Raw genomic sequence first — 22,097 nt, 5'->3', positions numbered from 1 at the left:
GAAAGAAGGATCCTTCCGAGCCCATACTCTACTCTGATGAGGAGGATCCTTCCGAGCCCATACTCTACTCTGATGAAAGAAGGATCCTTCCGAGCCCATACTCTACTCTGATGAGAGTAGGATCCTTCCGAGGCCATACTTGTGTGCTCTGCTCAACCCTCTCTAGTGGAGATCTGACACACACCCCCAGAGCTCTACTCTGATTTCGAGCCCATACTTGAAAAGGAAGGGAGCTTCATGGGACTACGATCCATGGTTGCTAGGATACGTGATGGAGGACAATGTCCCTGAGCCAGTGACTGCTCACAGGCCTGTCAGCCAAGGATGCCAGGGTGATTCAGAGTATGCTCTGTCCATGTTCAGAATCCCTTTCTTGTTTGTCTACAGTGTCTTATCCTAGCACTTTATCTCCAAAGCTCGAGAGGACCCATCTCATTCTCTCTGAAGGATCCCTCCCCAGCTCTAGGGAAGCTCCTGTTCATCCCAGACGTCTCTGCACCCAAGTATACAATCACTGCTCATCGGAGGCCAAACTGCCTCTGCTGCTTTCTCCACACCCTTGTAAGGGCATGCGAATGACTGGATGAATTACCACCGAGCTCTAGTTCTGTTTAACCTCCCAGCTCAGCTGCACTGAGGCTTTGCTAACAATTGCTTCTTCCCCGAGGACGACCAAGCCAAGGCTGTTTACACATCACCAGTTTTCATTAAGCTACAAGAAAGTGAATGGCTTGGTGACAAACATCTATGTCTAACATTAACAGGCACAGTGGACAGCCTTGCCTTTATGGGGAAGAAATGTGAATCGCCTAACATTTTTCTCCAGAATGGGAGAAACTAAATTATATCCAGAATTTCTTTAGGGCATGTTTAGGCAAATTCCTTTTTATCATCTCAGTTACAGAAAAGATCCACCTACTGAGTCATCACCTGAATGCAGCAGTGTCCACTGCACCTTTTAAGGTCACCCATCATGTTACTCAAATAAACTCAACCAGGAAGTCCTGGACTGAATACCTAAAATGGTAAGAGCCCAATCATGATCCATTTCATCTCCAGATATATACCGATCAATGCAATCAATATTCAAACCTCTTGACAGAGCACACATTAGCTTGGGTTAATTGTTGATTTTATTGGAAAACAAATATACAACTTGGAATGGATTCTTTGAGGCATGGCTGCGCCATAAGCTGATAAAAAAAGAAAAGAAAGGTGACTAATTAAAAAGCATTATAATAACCTGGAGAAACCAACAAATACAAGGAGTTTAGTGTACAAGTACTTGGCCATAAACCCAATAGTATTTTACTCATGTATGACTGCAGCATTGCAATGCTGAGAGCTTGTTTCCGTTTATATGTGTAGTCCATTGCCCATGCAGAGGTTCCTCCAGATAGGGAAGAAAAAAGGAAAAAAAAAAGAGGGGAAAAAAAGGAAAACATGCCGACAGTCACAAGACACCCAACTCTCCATCAGACGTGCCCCCCCTGCCTTCCACCTGCCTCCCAAACCTGGGCTGGGCAAGCAGGAGTGAACAGAAGGACCCCCAAAAAAGTTGGGCGGCCAGCAGGCCCAAGTGCAGCGAAGAGCTGGTTTGGTGTCTTTGAGCACTGATGGGATAACAGAACGAGGGGGCAGGAGGACTCAGACCCTAGAGCAGTAACCATGCAGAGCCTTTGGACATGGGGGTGTGGGCAGGGGCAGAGACATTTTACAGATAATAAAAACAAAGAAAAGGCAAGTCATTTTTTTTTTACAAGATGTTCTGTACAAGGCCTTCATTTCGCTGTCATCATCTGTACAAACTCTGTGGAGGAGAAAGAACAATGGAGAGTGTAAGGTCAAGGTGATCATTGCATACCACACGTCAGCAAACCATTCCAATCGGAGCGCCTGTGGGCCCGAGTCCCTTACCCTCATAGTTGACTTGGCCGTCTCCGTCAATGTCAGCTTCTCTGATCATCTCGTCCACCTCCTCGTCTGTCAGCTTCTCTCCCAGGTTGGTCATGACATGACGCAGCTCTGCAGCGCTGATGTAGCCGTTACCGTCCTGTGGACAGACGCTTGGTTAGCCACAGTTCAAACACCAGTCACCTTTACCAATAACAACCAGCCAGCCTCCTTACAAAATAAGATGAACAGTACTCATCTTTGCAAGGAGCCCAAATTTAATAAAGAGTGTACAGATGTGATGGTCTTAAGCTCTTTCAGAATCCCCTTACATGCATATACAGATACCCATGAAGGCACTTCAATATTTTGACCAAATAAATCAAAACTGAAATCATTGGCAGCATTTATCCCACATGTAACAATCTAAAAACACAGATTAAAAGATAATATATATTATTGTTGTTCTTCAAACATCTGAAATGACTACTTTTCTAGCAGTGCCAGATGGGATATTACAATAATATTCCCTAAATCAGTACCTCGTACAGGGTTACCACTTAAATATTTTCCATGACTTTTTTTACACCTCAATACAATTTCCATAACCGTAGTCCTTGAAATGTTATTTGTAAATTGGCAAACAAACTGACATTTCAGTCAGTTACATAATATTCTCTGATATATCCGAAGCGAAAAGATATTAATTTCTTTCCAGTCTGCATTTTCCAAGACTTATTCCAGCCTTATTGCAACAGGTCAGCCATTCGTACATTTGTGGACGAAACTCTAACACACCTAGAGGAAGGTAAATATTCAAGAAGATTACCTTGTCAAAGACACGGAAGGCTTCTCTGATTTCCTCTTCACTGTCGGTGTCCTTCATCTTCCTCGCCATCATGGTCAGAAATTCTGGGAAGTCTATTGTTCCATTTCCTAGGAAGCGTAATAACAGTGTACATTAGACTCAGCCTTGGTCACAGGCCATACAAACACACACTTCTGGAAGACATGGAAGACAAATGCACTCACCGTCAGCGTCCACCTCATTGATCATGTCCTGCAGCTCGGCCTCTGTTGGGTTCTGGCCCAGCGAACGCATGACTGTGCCAAGTTCTTTGGTGGTGATGGTGCCATCGCCATCTTTGTCGAATAATGAGAACGCCTCTTTGAATTCTGTGGAGATGAGAGAGATAAAGCACAAGAGCTGAGAGCCCTTCACCTACACACAGCCCACCACAGGATACTCTGCCATAGAGACTGACACTGGGGTGTCACGCTCAAGACTGGACACCATGAGTCTAGCACCCATCGCCACTCTGAAGGCCAGCCACACTCTCGCAACCAGTCCGGCTGTCCTGTATACAAAACACTCCTGTAACCATCAACACGTTTCCCAGGAGTGTTTACACCACAGCACAAGGGCTTTGGAGATGACCCTTTGAGGCTGAACACAATGCAGTGGGTTCTGAAAACCCATTTCAGGGTAGTTCAAAAATTCTCTCCAGGTTACATTAAGGTCAACAAAGTGATGCAACAAACAGGTACAGCAATGAACGACTGTGGTGACAACTTCAAACAAGAGATGGAAAATTGCTGTAAACGGGCCCTTCTTGATATGGCTCTGTATAAAAGCCTTAAACAAATGTAAAACTCACTATCACAGTTCTTGAAATTAATGTTTCACCTGAAAATACAAACTCCAAAAAAAAGAACTAGATGTGTGACATTTTATAAAATATGCACAAGAGAGCTGAATCTCACCTGACAACCATTAAAGAGCAGAGGCAAATGACCACAGACCATGCCATAAAAGGAAACCTTCATAACAATAATAGTGAGCTGGCAATCCCAGGCCAGAACCTATTATGACAAGATGAACAGAGAAACATAAGCCACAAGGGCTGAAAGGACTTACCAGCGATTTGTTCCTCTGTCAGTTGATCAGCCTAAGGGGAAAAAAAACCATTAAAAATTACTAAAAGGCGTCGTAACAACTCCACAAAGTGACCAGAAAGTGTTATATTTAGTCTTCGTGCACCCTTACTCTAGTAGCTAGTTACGAACGTGCTTTTATCAAGTGTATGCATCTTCCTTGTGGTCACTAGACAGCGCTGAACGAGCAATGCATCACATTCTAGAGTGGCATCCCGCAGCAGATTTACACATTAGCAGTGGCCGGGATAAAGATAGGTTACCTCTCGCGAGCTAAAGATAGAAACGTTTACTTTAAACCCTACGCATACCCTGCTTTGGCGTAGCGACCATATTAAGGCGACTTCCCTACTAACGTTAATTTTCGGAAGTGAAAGCAGGGCGTGTAAACGTGGCTAGGTGAGACATCATTTAATCAACATATCAGAGCAAATTGGTACCCAACTGTAACGTTATGAAGTCCACCAACACAAGTTAGACATTCAAGTTCAACGTTACAGTTATTGAGACATTGTCTGTGCCTAATAGTGGCCAGCCTCTACGTTTACGTAAATTTATGTTATAATTATGTTTTAACCAACTAGCTATATTGCCAGCGAGCAAAACCGCCCATGGCTAACATTATTTATGGTCACTATAAAGTTAGCGTAGCAAATTGTGCTAATTAACTATGGACCATAGCAGTTGCTAACACTGGCTATAAATGGGCAAGCACCAATCAAAAACGGTCGCGAACTATCAAATGCGACCCTAAAACACTGACAACATAGTTCAGAAGCGTTAACTAGCTACCACCTACCTTGCAGTAACTTAAGATATACCCCTGACACCTTACTACCATGACACATTACAAACAAGAGATTTGGCTGGTAAATGTATGTTCGCAAAGCTAGTGTTCTCAAGCTAAACTAGCGTGCTAAACCAATCTTGCAACGTGTGTTAACATCCCACAAGCAACTTCATTAACTTCGCTAGCTAGCTAGTTAGCCATATGATTTGCTAGCTATAACATACCACGACAATCTGTTCCCGAGTGTTGATCATTGAGAAGTAACGTTACACATGCACATGGTAAACACCATTCAATAAGTGTCAATTAGGTAAACAACCAGTTTGCTTGGAATGCAGCTAACATTCTAGTTTAATTCATTTAAACATCCCTAAAACACCTTCACCAGTTGATGAAGACTTATAAATGGTATATGACAGCGCCCTCCTGTACGTCCGAGTAACTGAACGTTCCATCCATAAAGCTGAGAGGAGTATCGATATGTTCTTTAGTATTGTTAGTGATGTATGTGAATCATTTATAATTACAAGTACTGTAAAACTGAAGTCGAGTACGTTAGTTTAAATCAGGAGCACCCACTTTTAGTCAACTGTATGGATCCCGCCATTTCCCCGCTCATTCGCTAACAATTGCGCCAACTTGGGAAGCTGCATTATAACGTTGTTAATGTAAATTCATCGCTACATTTAATGTAAATACACCACTAAAACTACACATTTGGTAATCCACCGTATGTTAAATATTTACTTTATGTATTAAACAGCAAAAACATTAAATAACTTAGTAATATTCTCAGGACTCACCATTTTGAAACTACTCTGTGCTCCACACTCCACCAGAAACACAAGTGTATGACAGTTAGCAGATTCAGACCCGCCTTGACGGTTGTACATAAACACCTCCCCTACACTTGTGTCAATCCGCTTGCTCTGTTTCAATTTGGAAACCAATTGCATTCACTACAATCAGATTCATTTTGACGGGGTATTTGTTTTTAAGTGTCGTATTTGACTGTGGTATGAATAGAACTTGCATTCTGTATGAATTTTACTATTTAAACTACTAAATACATAAAGGACTATTTGATAGCGTAGGATTATGTTTAGCAATTTGGCCGTGTGGTCTCCTCTGATTGGTGCGTTCGTACCCGCAATGCGTCACTCCTTTTGTCATGCACCGTAGCGCTCAACCAGTCACAGGCAAGCTGAATTCACTCTTCCAGTACTGGTAGATCGCTTCCAGTCCTTTGGTCAGTGTTTGACCAACCTCCAGGTTGTATTTGTCCTAACAGATGACAACCTAGCCGTATTGAAAAACGATTGCCTTTGCTGGCCTTTGAGGGTTAAAGTTGGACTTTGAGAAGTCCTTAAAGCACCATAGGCCTATTCAGTGGTTTAAAGGTACAGTCCAGGGTTCTAATTCTTTACACTTTAAAAAAAAAAAAATTCAGTGAATTGCTCCTCACGGTCAATCCAGCCATAAACAATCCCAGTCATTGAACAGGTGCTTCAGGTGCATGGAAGTCAGGGGTGTAATATGATTGGCTGTTGAGCTCACATATCCACAACCTTATGAGAAACAGAAACCAAATCACAGACTTCATCTTTAAGTTGTGACAGCCACCCACTTCACACATAAGTATGATGTGGTTTTGTGTGCTGAAGTGAGCTGTCTTCTATGGACTGAGATCCAGAAACATCACACAATCTCACCCCCTTAATCTGTTTCTAATTAAAAAAGGAGTATCCATATCTAGCACACAAATACACTTAATTGTTGCAATGTGCTGGTGCTGCAGATAATGTTTCCCTGTCTCTAACACCTGCATAGTCTTTTTATACGTAGATGACTCTGGGTAAAAATTATTTTAATTGTTTCCATCACAAAAGAATCAACATAGGTTTGTGTGTCGTTAAACCAGTATGCCTCCTGTTGCTTAGTGGTGGTTTGTTTGTTGCTAGCTAGTAATTACTCAACATCAGAGTCTGGTTGGTTTCCGTTTCCTCCCCCGATCAGTACTCAGGACTCATTCAGTAACAGTACAGATTATATAGATCTGATTGCTGATTATAAATAAGAAACACAAACAGGGGGCTGTGTCAAAGTAACTGAGCAATATATACACTTTGATTCTCTATCTGTGTTAAAGATGTGTCTCTTTCTGTGTTAAACATTCTAAGTCTTCATACTCTTTATAAAAGTGCATGTCTGTCTCATTCTCTTGGCACCTCCAGACATTCACTTGGTGCTCAGTGCTCATGGCATGTCATTTAACACTGGGAGGAGCTGGTAATAGCCAGAAGAAATTAAGCCAAAAGTAGCAGTGCATCTTAGCGGATCAAGTCCCCATAGCTAGCGTCTGACAGACTGCCTGGTCTACCCCCCCCCCCCCCCCCCCCCCCCCCCCTCCCTGAAGCTACCTGTCTCACACCACAGTATACAAGAATTACTCAAACACTTAAAAATGTGTGTCATAATAAATTGACATTTTCAAAACTTAGGTCTGCAGGTTAACAAAACCAGGCTGTTGCGTGGCTTTTAAATCTCGTTGAGTTGAGGGAGAGATGAAAGTATGCTAAACCTGGACTGCATTCCAGTCTCTGGTGGGTCTCTAGTACCAGAAGCCAGACTCATAAAAGCATGGAGGAAACAGTGAATCACCAACCGCTGCTCCTACAACACAGACAACATGCCTCTCTGTCCAATGTCAGCGTATGTATATGCGTATCTGCATGTCCTAAGACAAAGCATTTCTTGAGGACTGACAATATGTACAATCAATTTATTATCAAAATGAGTCTTTAGAATTTTTTTTCCGAAAAGGCATAACTGTTGCTACATACTTTTGTGCAACATCCTTGGGGCAAGACACATTTATTATGGAATGAGATTTTTTTGTGAGCTGTAATGTTATAGCTTACATTGTAGAGAATGAGGTGAGACCTCATGACTATCTCCTTCTTTATCCGAAGTTCCAAATTGCACCCGCATACGTACGAGACAGGAGTGAAGTGTAATAAGGAACACGATGGGAATTATGCCATTGATCACACTAATGTCTGAGTTACTTACATATGACACTTCCAGCTAATAGTATTAGTTTAAATGAGGTTTTCTGGCAAGGAGATATTTCTACCCTTTAACACACCAAGTTTTTGAATGTGATATATCAATCTATATGAGCTTAATTGTATTGTCCTTTACCATAACCAAGCTGGAGTATTAATATTTATGTCTGGTCGTCTAAAATCTACAATTTGCTGTTTCAGACTTTTGTTCCAAATTCCTGTTGGCTTGTCTCATCAATTTAGTGTCGTCATTTTGGTGTTTGGATACATTTCAGCATGACACAACCATACAGCTAAGTACTGCAAAGCATCTGGTCTTGCGTCATTTACACGGGAAAATGAAGCTGTATTAATGGCATTCTGAGCTTTATGTAAAGATCACGTTACCACTCATCCTCTAGTTGCACTAATAATCCTGTAAACCCAAGCCCCGTTGGATTAAAGATGATTTAAGCATTTTTTTTAAACAGTTCAGCTTCACTTCAAACACAAAATTCTTGGAATGTCTGCAAATATAAGTTCCCACTTGAAAGTGTCCAGCAGTAGAAAGTGCAAGGCAAAAGGGCCCTGTGTTGTCTGCCCGTGTCCCACCCTACGTCCTGATAAGCTGCTGTTTGCTTGTGAATTGCCCTGGAGACACAGGTATGTGATGAACAGTGGAGAAAATAGCTCTGGCAAGAGCTGTGATACTGCAGACCCATTCATTCTTAATGCTCTGCAGGGCCTCTCCATGCACCGACAGTCACAGCAACCTGGGGATTGTGTTTCCTCAGCAGTGGTGGAGGAGGCTCACTTGGTGCCCCAGGCGAACACACACTTTTGGTGGGCCCTTGAATGTTCAGTCACCTTCTGGGGGTTGGGGGGGTCCCCTCCATTAAAGATTATTGTGCATGCCCCCAACCCCATGCTGATGGTACTTTAGGCAATTGCCTTTGATCTTGGCCACCACTGTCCTTGGTTCAGGGAATGCTGTGCAAATCTGTATGTGTGTATGAGTATTCTCACGTGCTAGCCAATAAATGAGAGTCATTCTCTGGTGAATCTTTCACCTGACATCCTTTCTTTTGGATGAAGGCCATCAGGTATCACCAGCTGCACTCCAACAATCCAAACACACACATCGACTAAATGAGTGCTTCAGACTCTAGCATTCTTTAAAATCACTGTGCTAAAGCTGGGTTAAGGAATGCTTAAATAATGTACTTGACAATTCACTATTTCTAATAAAAAAGTCGTCTAATAATTGTAAACACAGCAAAGGTCACATGCCAGAGGTAAATATCCTTTTCCTGTTGAGAGACAAAGCGGTGGTACGTACGTGGGAGGCTATGTGGGCCATGTCACATGCATGTCATGAGGCCAAGTAGGTTCATCAGCAAGCAGCCTGTAGAAATGTGATCATGTAAAAGATATTTATTCATTTAGAGCAGTGGTTCCCAAACTTTTCATAGCAGGCCCTCCTTTGACAACGAAAAAAAAATGTCACCCTCACCCTCACCCCGCGCCCCGTTGCTGTAAGCCCTCCAGGGACCCCGCCCCACACTTTGGGAACTACTGATTTACCAGAAGGTTGGAACACAGCCATTCATGTCTCATGGAAATCTTTCTCTCTGTCGGATAGCTACATCTTGTTTTATAGCAGTTGACCTGTGTCTCCTCAGCCAAAGCTAATCTGTTTTGCTGTTATAGCTAATGAGATAACGCTTTGTTCACAGTATGCTGACATAACATTCTCTGAGGTCACATTTCACAGTTTAACCCCGTTGGATGACACACAAAAGGAGTTCAATTCAGTTTCAAAATGAGATGAATGAATGGACGGACAAATGAATGCATTCATGCATCATTTTATTTTGCTGGATCAATGCATGCCCTAGGAGAGACACTAACAACCCTCTTGACTTCAGATGACTTTATTATCCAGGATGTTTGTGTCACTTGAACATAGACAAGACATGACTTTTATGGGCAGTTTCCACTTGAGAACTCATTTGTTCATGTTTTAGAGATTCAGTGATCCACTCGATATGCCACCATTTTGTTATAATTGTAGTCCTAGAAGGCGTTGAGAAGCGTTTGTTGTATGGTGAGGAAATGGAGTAGTCGAGTAGTCGAGTAGTAGTAACAGTAGTGTTGGGGCAGAGATGGCATGTTCCTTGAAGTTTTGGAAGCAAAGGGATTTGTCCCTATGCCCCCCCCCCCCCCCAATTGCCATTACAAACATATTTCTGATCTGTATTGAAATGCTTTTTATTAGTCTGATGCATTCATTTTCAGTTTCCCATCAAATAGGAGACTAGCAATTTATTCACAAGGCGTGACTAATTCTGTCTTGGAGGTAAGCAACACTCGGAAGGACATTTGTGGTATGTAAACTATGCATTGAACCAGCAAATGGAACTTATCTACTTTTAAAATATATGAAACATGAGCAACGTAACGGATATAAACTGCACAACTACACGATGATCTGTAGTTAAACCTGCAGCTGTGGAAATATGTTGAAATCAAACATATGCCATTGGCAGTAACCAACAAAGCATGAATTGCAAATGCGCCTATGAGTATGTGAGCCGCATGGGGTTGAGTATGTGAGGTTGTAAGTGTGTGGGTGTGTGTTTCTGTGTAAGGCGGGTGGGGTGGAATGTGTGTGTGTGTGTGTGTGTGTGTGTGTGTGTGTGTGTGTGTGTGTGTGTGTGTGTGTGTATTAAGTGTGTCAGGCGGTGTGTGAACAGTGCTGCATGTGGCCATTATCCAGACCCCTACAGCTAGCTGTCAAAACCCCCACACACACACACACACACCCACACACACACACACACACCCACACACACACACACACACACACACACACACCTCACACCCATTCATACACACCTCACACCCATTCATACACACAGTCAATGCAGAAAGTGGCCTCAGCAAAAAAACACAAATAGGCACCTGCCTGTCATAGACAGATGAACCACCAGCACGGAGACAAAATTACAAGCACACATGAACACACACATGCGCACACTCAAATATGAACACATGTTGAGTATGGTGGGGAAATGCTTAGAGTGAACCTAAATATAACCATCAGCAACTGCCCACTCACATCTCTCCAAACCTACACACACTTGCACATTTGTTCTTGCAGCAGCGCACACACACACATAATAATACCATATCCCTTATCCACTGCCTGTGAGCACGATAGTACTGACAAGAAGATTAAACTCACATCAGGTTGAAGCATAAGAGATGATGGGGAAAATACGAATAAGAGGAGGTGACAGGAGAGGAGGAGCAGGCAGTCAGTGTCAGAATGGGGAAAACAAGAGAACCCACGGGGAAGAAGGGAGGTGGTGAATGAAAGTGTACGGGAGGGGAGCAATGGGAGAACCAGCAGAGGGGATGAAATGAAATGCCTTCAAACACAGCAAAGGAGTTTTATTCTGGCACTGATCTGATTTCAAATGTGAGTCATGGTGTGGTCTCGGACTGCTGTTACTGTAAGAGTGTTACTGATTTAAATATCTCCATCTCTGTGAAAGTACTCTCTTTCTAATCGTAAGCCTATCAGTATGAATTAGAGCAGATTGAAGCTGTCAGAATCTGTTGTATGTAAGAAGTTTCCCTGTGAGCAGGGAGCTCTTGCAAAGGCAATCCTATTAGGTTGCGCCACAAGCCCACGCCTGCCATCTAGTGGTCAAACATCAGCATCACAGTCAGTTAAAACGCATACCGGTAACTACTATACTTATAACATAAATTACTACTTGGTAACCTTATTTATTGTCTTTTATATACCAAATATTATTTCTCTTTTCCTTCTACAATTGTTCAAAATATCCTAAAAGAAGTCGAAATAGTGTACACATTTAAGTTAGAGATATACTTTAGCAAAAACAATGTTACGCCATAGTTTCCATGGCGAGGCGGCTTACTCTGAAAGCAGATGTTTGTTTACACCAGCGACGCACAGACGCACTCTGCTGATCTGGGAATTCCATAAGGAGTGAAGTCCCCACAGAGTGAAGTGACTGCATTTGTTTGGAGAGCAGGAAGTGTTTCCTGCCTATATTTGGCCAACAGATCTGGAGGAGCTCTGGAGGAGCTGGATAGAAAAAAGGAGCCCTGATGCGCTCCCAGCATCTCAGAACAGAAGGGTGTCCCCTAGAGGTGAGACAATGTCACTGTCACGTCTTCAAACAGATGAGAGAGCAGTTTTTGTGTGGCTGTGATGAAACAGGAGTAAAAGATACCACGCTGAAATGGCAGCAGCATAAGATATTATGATTATTATGCCCTAGACTAGAGCACCTGTAGGGTTCCCACCCATTTCAAAACTTCTATGACTTTTCATCCCACCCCACCCCATCCTATCCCATCGCTTTTCACAATGCACAAGTACACACAATTGCATACTTTACTCTACAGTTTGGTCCTTATTATTGAATGAAAATGTTGCATTCTTTTTCAGTTATCACCCTGCAGAAATTTGTACAACAAAACATTATCCATGGAAGGGTACAATAACATTATTCATTTAATTTCACGCCCTTTCCAAAACTTTCAATGAATTTACTGAATTGCATGACTTTTCCAGGCCTGGTAAGTGGGATTTAAAAAAATTCGATGACTTTTCCAGGATTTCCATGGCCGCGGGAACTATGAGCAAGGGAGCGGCCAGTAGAAGACCGGTGAGTAGACCAGTTCACCACTCTGAATCATTGTATCAGTTTCTAGTTGCACAAAATGAGCCTTTTGAGCCTATTCTTCATGGTAAAAAATGGTCTGCATGTATACTACTGAGGGGAGCAATTATTATAAGTGGAAAATTAAGGTTTTAAAAAAAAATTAGGCCTTAAACATAAAGTTAATATCTCAAGACTAAGACAGTTGGCTTCAGTTCAGAGACGGTGACCAACAGAGAAGTTATTGTGTCACAGAAGGCCTCTCACCCAATACTTAAATAACCCCTGCAAGTACATGAGCCCTACACCAAGGCAGAAATGATATAAGTAGACAAAGTTGAGTATACTCCTTGGATGTGTGTGCCGTCTTCGGTAAGCTCTACGCTGACAGCCAGCCTAACTCTTCCTAAGAATCACGACTCTGAAGATATAGTCCACAGGTTTAATGATAGTAGATAGGAAGTGTAAAACTGAAATTTACAAAAGACATAGACAAATCAATTCTAGCATAAACATATACTCATTTCATACAGTTACGATAAATTAACATATATTGTATCTGACAAAATTCACAAGAAAGGATAAAACATACCAACGATGCCTTGTTAAGGTCCAGATGTATGCAGGTTAGCTGTAGATAACACGAACATGAAATAATACGCGTGAATTGGCTGATTAACGGTGTCGTGAGTTTAGTTCGTTTGTCCTTATTTATAGTTATATACGGTCACGCGAATTGACAGTTAAGGCTTAGTTTGTATAATGACAACTTGAAATAAAAACACCTATTGAAATGCACGAACCATAACGGAAACACAATAGAATGTTAAACTGATATTGTGACAAAACATCTATTCTCGCACCTCCCATCCAGACACATCGTAACAAAACAATGTGCTTTACACAAAAACTGTGATATGTTTGTCCTTGTAGACCATATTGCATGTGTGCCCTGCCCCAGCAACATGTAAAGTTTAGTGGTCCTCCGCAGGCCCAATGTGTGTCGTACCGGCCAGCTAACCCTCCAGGAAATGATGCGCCAAAATGAATCAATGGAACCACTTCAAAGAAAAGATTCTGAAGGTGGACTGTGCACAATGAGAAGAGCTGTGCTGCCATCTCCAGGTAAAGGCGAGTATTACATATCGTATACGACATTAGAGGTTTTGGATGTCGTCCCGCATTAAATTGCTCTTCAGGAGTGACACTTCTGTACCTAAAAATGGTTTCCTCTTACAGAGACCATGAGAGTCGCGGACAATATTTTTGTTTGTCTGAGCAGACATACTTTGATGATGATGTATATTAAAATGGTAACAGCTACCCTCAGTAGGCCTCCTACAAAAGAGTAAACTGTAGCCAACTTTAGGCCTGCCTCAGCATTAAACACGACCCGGTCACATACTTTGTATACAATGCTGTTTTTTCTCAGTTGATCGATTGCTGTCTGGTTTTCTTCACAGTAAGTGGAATGTGTCAGGAAGATATCTCTGGGGTAAACAGACACGTTTAAGTTTACTATAAATAACTCGTTTGCGAAATGAATACAAGCACTAAATTACATTTAGAAATTCCCTAACATTGTTTTCTGCAAAATGGACGTAGGATACTGAACAGTGCACACAGACGCAGAAGAAACAGAGACCCCCCCCCCCCCACGACGCAAAAGGCGGGACTTCGTTCCTCTATTGGCCCCTGCGTCCACTGTGTGGCGGGAGATTCCAGCATGGCGGTGCAACCAAAGCAGAACCTGTCTATGGACAGTGCCTCCGAAGCGGGTTTCTTAAGCTTTTTTTTCTCTATGCCCGAAAACCAGACACGACGTTCCGGATTTTTGATCGCAACGATTACTATACTGTACATGGAAAAGATGCCATTTATGCAGCAAAAGAAGTTTTCAAGACTAATGGAGTTATCAAAAATCTCGGATCAGGTAACGTTAACTGTAACTGGCTAGCTAGAGACTGCTAACGGCAACTTGTCTTAACCCGAAAAGCTTCTGCAGATTGTAGTTGGCTAGCTAATTACAATTCTGAAGATATATTTTATGTATACCTTCGTAACCGTTCGGAGTCATGCAAGTCTCAGACAAGGCCGGCTAATCTGCTAACGTGTTAGCTGCAAATAGGTACTGTTTGGCTGTGAAATAACTTGTGGTGTCTGTGTAGGGAGCAAGAAACTTGAGAGCGTGGTTCTCAGTAAAATGAACTTCGAGTCTTTTGTGCGAGATCTGCTCCTGGTTCGCCAGTACCGCGTCGAGGTCTACAGGAACAAGGCTGGCGGCAAGAAAGAGAACGATTGGCAGATAGAATACAAGGTAGGTCAGTCGGTTGAAACTGCCTAGGTCTTTGGGGCCTAACGTAATTTGCCTACCGCCTGAGTTTATGTTCTAACATTTGCACTATACCAGAGAAGCACTTTGACTATACTGTCCAGCTGCAAAACATGGTGTCTAAAATGTAACCATTCCCATGGCTTAATATGACTGTTTCTATGTGCTTGACTGGTAGAGCATGAATATTAGTCTTATGGACGTATATTCTTTTGTAGAACGTAGTTCTAATCTTCAAGTGCTTTTATCTTTTATTATGACATTGCTTGAACAGGCTTCACCAGGAAATTTGGCTCAGTTCGAGGAGATCCTGTTTGGTGGCGGTGGGGCCCCAGGAGAGGGTGTAGCGGGAGTGGTCGGGATTCGTGTGGGCTCCGGGCCGGACGGACAGCGAGTGGTGGGCGTGGGTTACGTTGACTCCATCCTCAGGAAAGTCGGCGTTTGTGAGTTCCCCGACAACGATCAGTTCTCCAACCTGGAGGCCCTGCTGGTGCAGATCGGGCCCAAGGAGTGTGTGCTGCCCGTGGGGGACGCAGGGGGAGACGCTGGCAAGATGAGACAGGTCAGTGTCTAAATGCTCCAATGGCCGCAGATTCATAATCAACACACCACGCAATGATGACTGACTTAATGGGTTTCACACTTAATGCGCTCAGTGATGTATGTTTGTTTATGTGTAAATAATGAAATAATGAGTGTGATACTGAGAGAGCTTTGGTATGGAATACACTTGAAGTATGCCTAGCACACGTGCATAGGTATGATCTTCTGATTGCTTTGCCTGTCTGTTTTAGGTTGTCCTGCGAGGTGGCGTCCTCTTGTCAGATAGGAAGAAGTCAGAGTTCACCACAAAGGACATTGTACAGGATCTGGACAGACTGCTGAGAGCACGCAAGGGTGAGAGTGTGTCCAGTGCTGCCCTGCCAGAGATGGAGAAACAGGTCTGAGCCCACTCTTATAACACATCCCTGCATTGATCTCTACCCTATTCAGCACATCTATCAGACGGCCATGTTTCTCCTGGACATCAGGAATGTGCATGTGTGTCCTCCTCAGATTGCCGTGTCCTGCCTGGCAGCGGTCATCAAGTATCTGGAGCTCCTGTCTGATGAAGCCAACTTCAACTCCTACAAGATAACGTCCTTTGACCTGCATCAGTTCATGCGTCTGGATAATGCTGCTGTGAATGCACTCAACCTGTTCCCTGTAAGAATATGAGTAGGGATATTGGCATGGGGTGATGTCATTGGGCTGCTTCTCTAATAACTTGCTCTCCCTTAGAAGTCAGTGGAAGGGACATGTGCTTCTTTAATGTCTATGACCATGTTTAATGTTTTAGGGGTCGGACTCAACGGTAGCCTCCCACTCCCTCTCGGGGCTTCTGAACAGGTGCAGGACCCCCCAAGGCCAACGCCTGGTTAACCAGTGGATCAAGCAGCCCCTGATTGACAAGAATAAGATTGAGGAGAGGTGAGCCATACCTTAACCTTGAGAAGATGGGAAAATATATTCTATATGTTGAAGTCGAACTTTGAACATGAGCCTTTTCCCCCTTTACATATATTTAGGTCTGTTAATAAATACATTTTTTTGTGTGTGTGTGTGTGTGTGTGTGTGTGTGTGTGTGTGTGTGTGTGTGTGTGTGTGTGTGTGTGTGTGTGTGTGTGTGTGTGTGTGTGTGTGTGTGTGTGTGTGTGTGTGTCAGACTGGATCTTGTGGAAAGCTTCATGGAGGACTCTGAGCTGAGGCAGAGCTGTCAGGAGGACTTGCTCCGGCGCTTCCCTGACCTCAACCGTCTGGCCAAGAAGTTCCAGAGGCACAGTGCTACCCTGCAGGACTGCTACCGTGCCTACCAGGCTGTGGGTCATCTACCTGCACTGGTCCTGGCCCTGCAGCGCTATAATGGTGAGCAGGACTCCACACCTTTTAGTCAGCCTCACCATGAAAACAATGCATATCACTGCAGTCTACACACACACACACACACTCTCTGTCTCTCTCTGGATGCGTGAGAGAGTGAGAACATGGGGATGAACGTCTTTCACCAGTTTTCCCTTCTGCTGATCCCTTTAGGAAAACATGAGGTCCTCTTGAGTGCAGTTTTTATCACTCCGCTCAACGACCTCGTCTTGGATTTCTCCAAGTTCCAGGATATGATTGAAACCACGCTGGACATGAACCAGGTTAGCGGTGTTATTGCATACTGAAGCAATTAGGCCCTGAGACTGTTTAGCTATACCCGCTTTGTTCCATTACAGTTTTACTGTAATCCTCCAAATAGTTTCAGTTTGTAACTTTTACCAGCCTTTGTGATTTCCATTCCTTTAAAGTAATGCATCCATGGTGTAGTGTGTTCTGTAGCTAGATTGTTGAAAAGAAAGGTCTTACCATCTCACCGAAATCCCTATGCAGATTGAGCACCATGAGTTCCTGGTGAAGCCGTCATTTGACCCGACTCTGAGCGAGCTGAGGGAGAGCATGGACAAGCTGGAGAAGGGCATGCAGGCCGTGCTGACCAGTGGTGCCAAGGAACTGGGTATGTGCCACTGACGTTACCTTTTCATGATTCAGTCAGAATCATGGAAGTGCTTCTACCCAGATGTTGAATCTAGCCGGTCCTACCATGGAGATAGTCTACAGATCTAGAGTGGCCTAGTAGCATTCCCATTCATGAAAATGAAAATGAGTCAATTCAGCCCAGTACAAAATTTTACAAAAATGTGAACTGTCTTACCCGATTTAGTTTGATGCTCAGTTTGGGCCTGTGCTGCAAATGCCATATGACCGATGACCACAGTAATCAAAACCCGATGTTGATTGGTTTTCACTCTTGCATGATTAAAACCAGCCGATAACAAATAAGCATCTTGGCATAAAATGCTAACTACCGGACAGCTAATCCCCCCTACAGCCTGTCCCATCCCCCTGTGTTCTACTCCCTTGTCACCTGAGGGAAGCCGTTGTAATCTCTGTTGCAGGTCTGGATGCTGGAAAGACTATGAAGCTGGAGTCGAATGCTCAACACGGCTACTTTTTCAGAGTGACCTGCAAGGAAGAGAAGGGTCTGAGGAACAACAAGAAGTTCACCACACTGGACGTGCAGAAGAATGGAGTGCGCTTCACAAACAGGTCAGAAGCTCCTTCTCAGATATATGTGCACATCTTTGGTTCTACTGGCACACATGTGTCGCAGATCTTGGGTATGAGGTAATGCGTACATGGAAAAGGGACATAAGCCATTTAGGACTACACGTTTAGATGCTTAACTAGTAAACTGGAAGTGTGAATATACATGCTGCCACAAAAACGGTGTACACACACTTGTAAATGTGTTTGCAGTTGGAGTCTTCAGGAGCACAGTAATGAATGCAGGATGATTTCAGATTGACACTTTTCATTGGGTTTACCATGATGCAGCCAGTGAACTTGTGAAAGAGTTGAGCAGCAAAATCAAAGTCGATCACCTGGAGTCATTTCTATCTCATGTTATTATAGTAGTCTTCTTTCACATGTTACTGCACACGCCCAGACATGAGACTTCTAATGGGTATTCTGCAGGGGGCATAGCAGACAAACAGATGTATAAATCAAACTACCTATGTGTATACATATTTAATGCCGGCAAATGAAGAGGATGATTCATTACTGTAGGATTGTTTTTCTGGTCAGTACCAGTGCAGTTGATGGGTAATAGAAAGTGAATGGGTCTAAATGGTTTTCTGTGAACAAAAGGAGTTGAGTTTAGACTTAGGGTCTAACTTTTGTCACTGGGCCTTCTAAAGACCGCAAATGAGCAGGCAGGTGATTGACTGAGGTGTGATGTGTGATGTGTTTGCTCTGCAGCAAACTGAGCTCTCTAAATGAAGAGTACACTAAGAGCCGAGAGGAGTACGAAGAGGCCCAGAATGCCATTGTTAAGGAGATCCTCGGCATTGCTTCAGGTAAGTACCCAACACACGATGAACCACACGTGTGTCATGAATATATTCTTGGGTAATGACCACGTCAGCGTGTTTGGCACAGACCTAATATTAGTTTGTTTTGGGGGCGGAATTCCATAGGTTACTTGGACCCTCTGCACACTCTGAATGAGGTGATCGCACAGCTGGACGCAGTCGTAAGCTTTGCGCTGGTGTCCCACGCTGCCCCAGTGCCGTATGTGCGTCCACGCATGCTGGAGAAGGGCTCAGGCCGCCTGCTGCTCAAGGGGTCACGCCACCCCTGCGTGGAAGCACAGGACGACGTGGCCTTCATCCCCAATGACGTGTCCTTCACCCGGAGCAAGGAGACTTTCCACATCATCACAGGTACAGCCAGTCACTTCAAGAACAACAGAGATGTCCAAATAGGCCCATCTTAACAATATTTTCAGGGTTCTCAGTTCCTCCTGATTCCCAATATGGACTGACATGAAAAGATTGTTGAATTTTAAGTCAGCCTACCTCTTAAATTTCTTGACATGAAGGACATAATCATTCCATCAGAGCATTTGCTACTGGTTTTTTATTGTGGCACAAATTGTGTGTCTCTTTGAAATATTGTAGCTTCCGATACTGACATTTCAGTTTTACATTCATCTGATCAAAAGCAAAGTGCTTCACCCTGATCATGGTGACCCATTGAGTATAATATTGAAAATCTGAAAGTATTGTGTTTTGTATGTTATTGGTGGCACTAAAGGCATAAAGAAATGAAGTGCAACTTGGTTTCATCTGTTGTCTATGACTTGCGCGTAACACAGTGGATAAGCTCTGCACTGCTGTTGTCTGTATGACAGGTCCTAACATGGGGGGCAAGTCCACCTACATCCGTCAGGTAGGAGTGATCGTGCTGATGGCACAGATCGGCTGCTTTGTGCCGTGTGAGGAGGCGGAGGTGAGCGTTGTGGACTGCGTGTTGGCACGTGTGGGTGCTGGAGACAGTCAGATCAAGGGCGTGTCCACCTTCATGGCTGAGATGCTGGAGACGGCGGCCATCCTTCGGTAGGCAACTATTCACCCGTTCCCCGGCTTCTCTGCTTCATGTTATTCCATTGTGATGCCCGTCATATTCATTTAGAGCCTTTATTTAAAGCAGTTAGTAAGATACTTTGGCACAGACTCCACCCACTGCCCGCTGCTGAGAGTACTGTTTTTCATACTGCTTAAATTGCACAAACGCTGTAAAATGTTGTAAATAACATACTGTGAAGTAACACTACACTACCTCTGTACCATATAGTCTGCACCTACAGTAAAATCTAGTACTCATAGTTACTCTATCACTGCACTGTACATGCTTGCCCATATTGTAACAATATTGACTAACATTTATTGGATCACCCCTGCACTTAATCTGTAAACAATGCTACTTCTTGCACTTCTGGTTAGATGCTAACTTTCTTTCATTGTCCTTGTACCTGTACTGACAATGAAGTTGTCATTTATGTGACTAGTACCTTAACCTCTACAACTAAACTGTTTAAGCTATGTATAATAAAATAACTCATTTTCGGCATCTTTGGTTCCCCTCAGCTCAGCCACGGAAGACTCCCTCATCATCATTGACGAGCTGGGCCGGGGCACGTCCACGTATGATGGCTTTGGCCTGGCCTGGGCCATCTCTGAGCACATTGCCACCGAGCTGCGCTCCTTCTGCCTGTTTGCCACGCACTTCCATGAGCTGACCGCACTGGCCCAGCAGTTGCCCAATGTCCACAACCTGCATGTCACTGCACTGACCACCCACGACACACTCACCATGCTCTACAGGGTCAAGAAAGGTGAGGGACCAATAGTCTTGACGAACTGAAAACAAGTGTTGCTTGATCATCTGATTGACCCTTTAACCGTCCGTTGATGTTTGTTAGGTGTGTGTGATCAGAGCTTTGGGATCCATGTGGCGGAACTGGCCAACTTCCCTCCACATGTGATCGCCAGCGCGCGGGAGAAAGCCCTGGAGTTGGAGGAGTTCCAGGACCTCTCCCCTCAGGAGGCTGGTGACTCTGAGGGTCCGGAGGCCAAGAGGCGCTGCCTCCAGAAACAGGTGAGAGCTGCATCCACAAGCAGTGTAGAAGACTCGTTTTTGAATGACCTGAAATGTTTGTCTGCTTCATGTTGTATGTCTTTTTATCTGTCCTTCGCATAACCTTATACCACCAATATGAACTTGCCTATAAAAACGTACCTCAAACAGTGGTACTGTTACTGTGGGCAAAACATGCCATTCAGCTTTTAATGGCCAAACAGTTTTCTCAGACTTGTTTTCCTATTTGTTGGATTTAATCAAATGTAATGAGTGTTTAGGGTTTCATTTAGAAGTTGATTTGCAGTGGAAAACAGCACATTTGTGTGCAGATGATAACGAGGATGAGGCAAAAGAAAGGCATATATTTATTTATGATTTCTTGTGGAACTATGGCTGCAACTTCTTAACCCAGCTGTGTGTAGCCTACTGCCACTGCAGCTGTCTTCCATGTTTCATTCACAGAGTGACTCCCGCCAGAGCAGAGTTGGGATGAATGTGGAACTAGAGGGATGTAAAAGTTGCATGAATTCCAATATGATCAGACCAGTATCTGATTTAGGACCACATATGGAAGTGGCCCAACTCTAAAATTGAATAGATCAGATTCCATGTGATTTGTGCTGTTCACAGTGTTATTGGGGGGGGAACAGATCACATTTGAGCAAAAAATATCCGATTTTTCAGAAAGGTAGCCTCAGTCCATTTGTTTGAAAACCTGTTTGGATGCTGTGAAGGACCATAAGCCATCCTGTTTTTTGTTTGTTTGTTTTTTTTTCCCAGGAGGGGGAGCGTCTGATCGAGGGTTTCCTGGCACAGGTGAAGGCCCTGCCCCTAGAGGGCTTGACTGAGGAGGCTGTCAAGCAACGACTGTGTGAACTCAAGACTGAGCTCAAAGCCCACAATAACAGCTTTGTCAACGAGATTGTGCATCGGGCTTCTTCCAGCAAGATGGTCTCCACTTGAGGGTCAGATGCTTCTGCCTTCACATGTTTGCCCTCCCCTGTATAGCAGTTACAACCTTTCGTCTACATTAGATATGACATTAGTGATATTGTTTTTAGTTTTAGGAATGTCTTTCATTTGTCTTTTTTCCATGTTTGTGTATATCCTTTTTTTTCATGAGTAAATATTTTCTTCAACATTTTAAGACTGGTGTGTGATACTTCAGGACATTAAATTACAATGCAACTTCACAAACTCTCAACTTTCCCATTAGTTGTTTTCACAATGTGGCAGAAATCCATTTAATTACAGTAAATTGAACTTCTGAATACCTTTCGTAAGACAAGTGCAGTACAGCAAAGGCGGATGTGTTAGGCAGTCACATAGCATGTTTTATAATCTGTTGATTTAGGACTTGTGTCTCATGGCATGGCCAATAATAGTCATTT

The 22,097-nt window shown here is 43.5% G+C and overlaps 2 protein-coding genes across 2 annotated transcripts; one reads left to right on the top strand and one right to left on the bottom strand.

The window, feature by feature from the left end:
* Positions 1-1,115: 1,115 nt before the first annotated feature.
* On the bottom strand, positions 1,116-5,526 carry LOC122130990 (calmodulin-1-like). The gene is made up of 6 exons (XM_042705874.1): positions 5,422-5,526; positions 3,812-3,842; positions 2,926-3,069; positions 2,723-2,829; positions 1,918-2,053; positions 1,116-1,810 (listed from the first exon to the last, which is right to left on the bottom strand). The coding sequence occupies exons 1-6, from the start codon at positions 5,509-5,511 to the stop codon at positions 1,782-1,784; spliced, it is 537 nt and encodes a 178-aa protein (XP_042561808.1). The 5' UTR covers positions 5,512-5,526; the 3' UTR covers positions 1,116-1,781.
* An 8,553-nt stretch (positions 5,527-14,079) lies between these two features.
* Positions 14,080-21,847, top strand: msh2 (mutS homolog 2 (E. coli)). Its single transcript, XM_042705870.1, is given in 17 exon segments — positions 14,080-14,173; positions 14,176-14,301; positions 14,537-14,685; positions 14,975-15,262; positions 15,495-15,641; positions 15,757-15,906; positions 16,040-16,170; positions 16,406-16,605; positions 16,774-16,883; positions 17,113-17,236; positions 17,679-17,829; positions 18,544-18,641; positions 18,762-19,007; positions 19,478-19,682; positions 20,214-20,461; positions 20,549-20,724; positions 21,487-21,847. Coding segments are annotated over 17 exon segments (2,811 nt in total). The 5' UTR covers positions 14,080-14,094; the 3' UTR covers positions 21,670-21,847.
* Positions 21,848-22,097: the final 250 nt, after the last annotated feature.

The sequence above is a fragment of the Clupea harengus genome, unplaced genomic scaffold (genome assembly GCF_900700415.2).
Source record: "Clupea harengus unplaced genomic scaffold, Ch_v2.0.2, whole genome shotgun sequence".
Lineage (NCBI taxonomy): Eukaryota > Metazoa > Chordata > Actinopteri > Clupeiformes > Clupeidae > Clupea > Clupea harengus.
The sequence above is the reverse complement of the archived record's forward strand: the minus strand, read 5'-3'. Positions and strand labels throughout refer to the sequence as shown.

Excerpts from the sequence above, each read along its gene's own strand:
- LOC122130990 (XM_042705874.1), bottom strand. The coding sequence starts at position 5,511 with ATGTACAACCGTCAAGGCGGGTCTGAATCTGCTAACTGTCATACACTT. Across the intron at positions 3,070-3,811 it reads GACAGAGGAACAAATCGCTG|AATTCAAAGAGGCGTTCTCA; the intron begins GTAAGTCCTTTC and ends TCATCTCCACAG. Across the intron at positions 2,054-2,722 it reads CCTTCCGTGTCTTTGACAAG|GACGGTAACGGCTACATCAG; the intron begins GTAATCTTCTTG and ends GTCTGTCCACAG.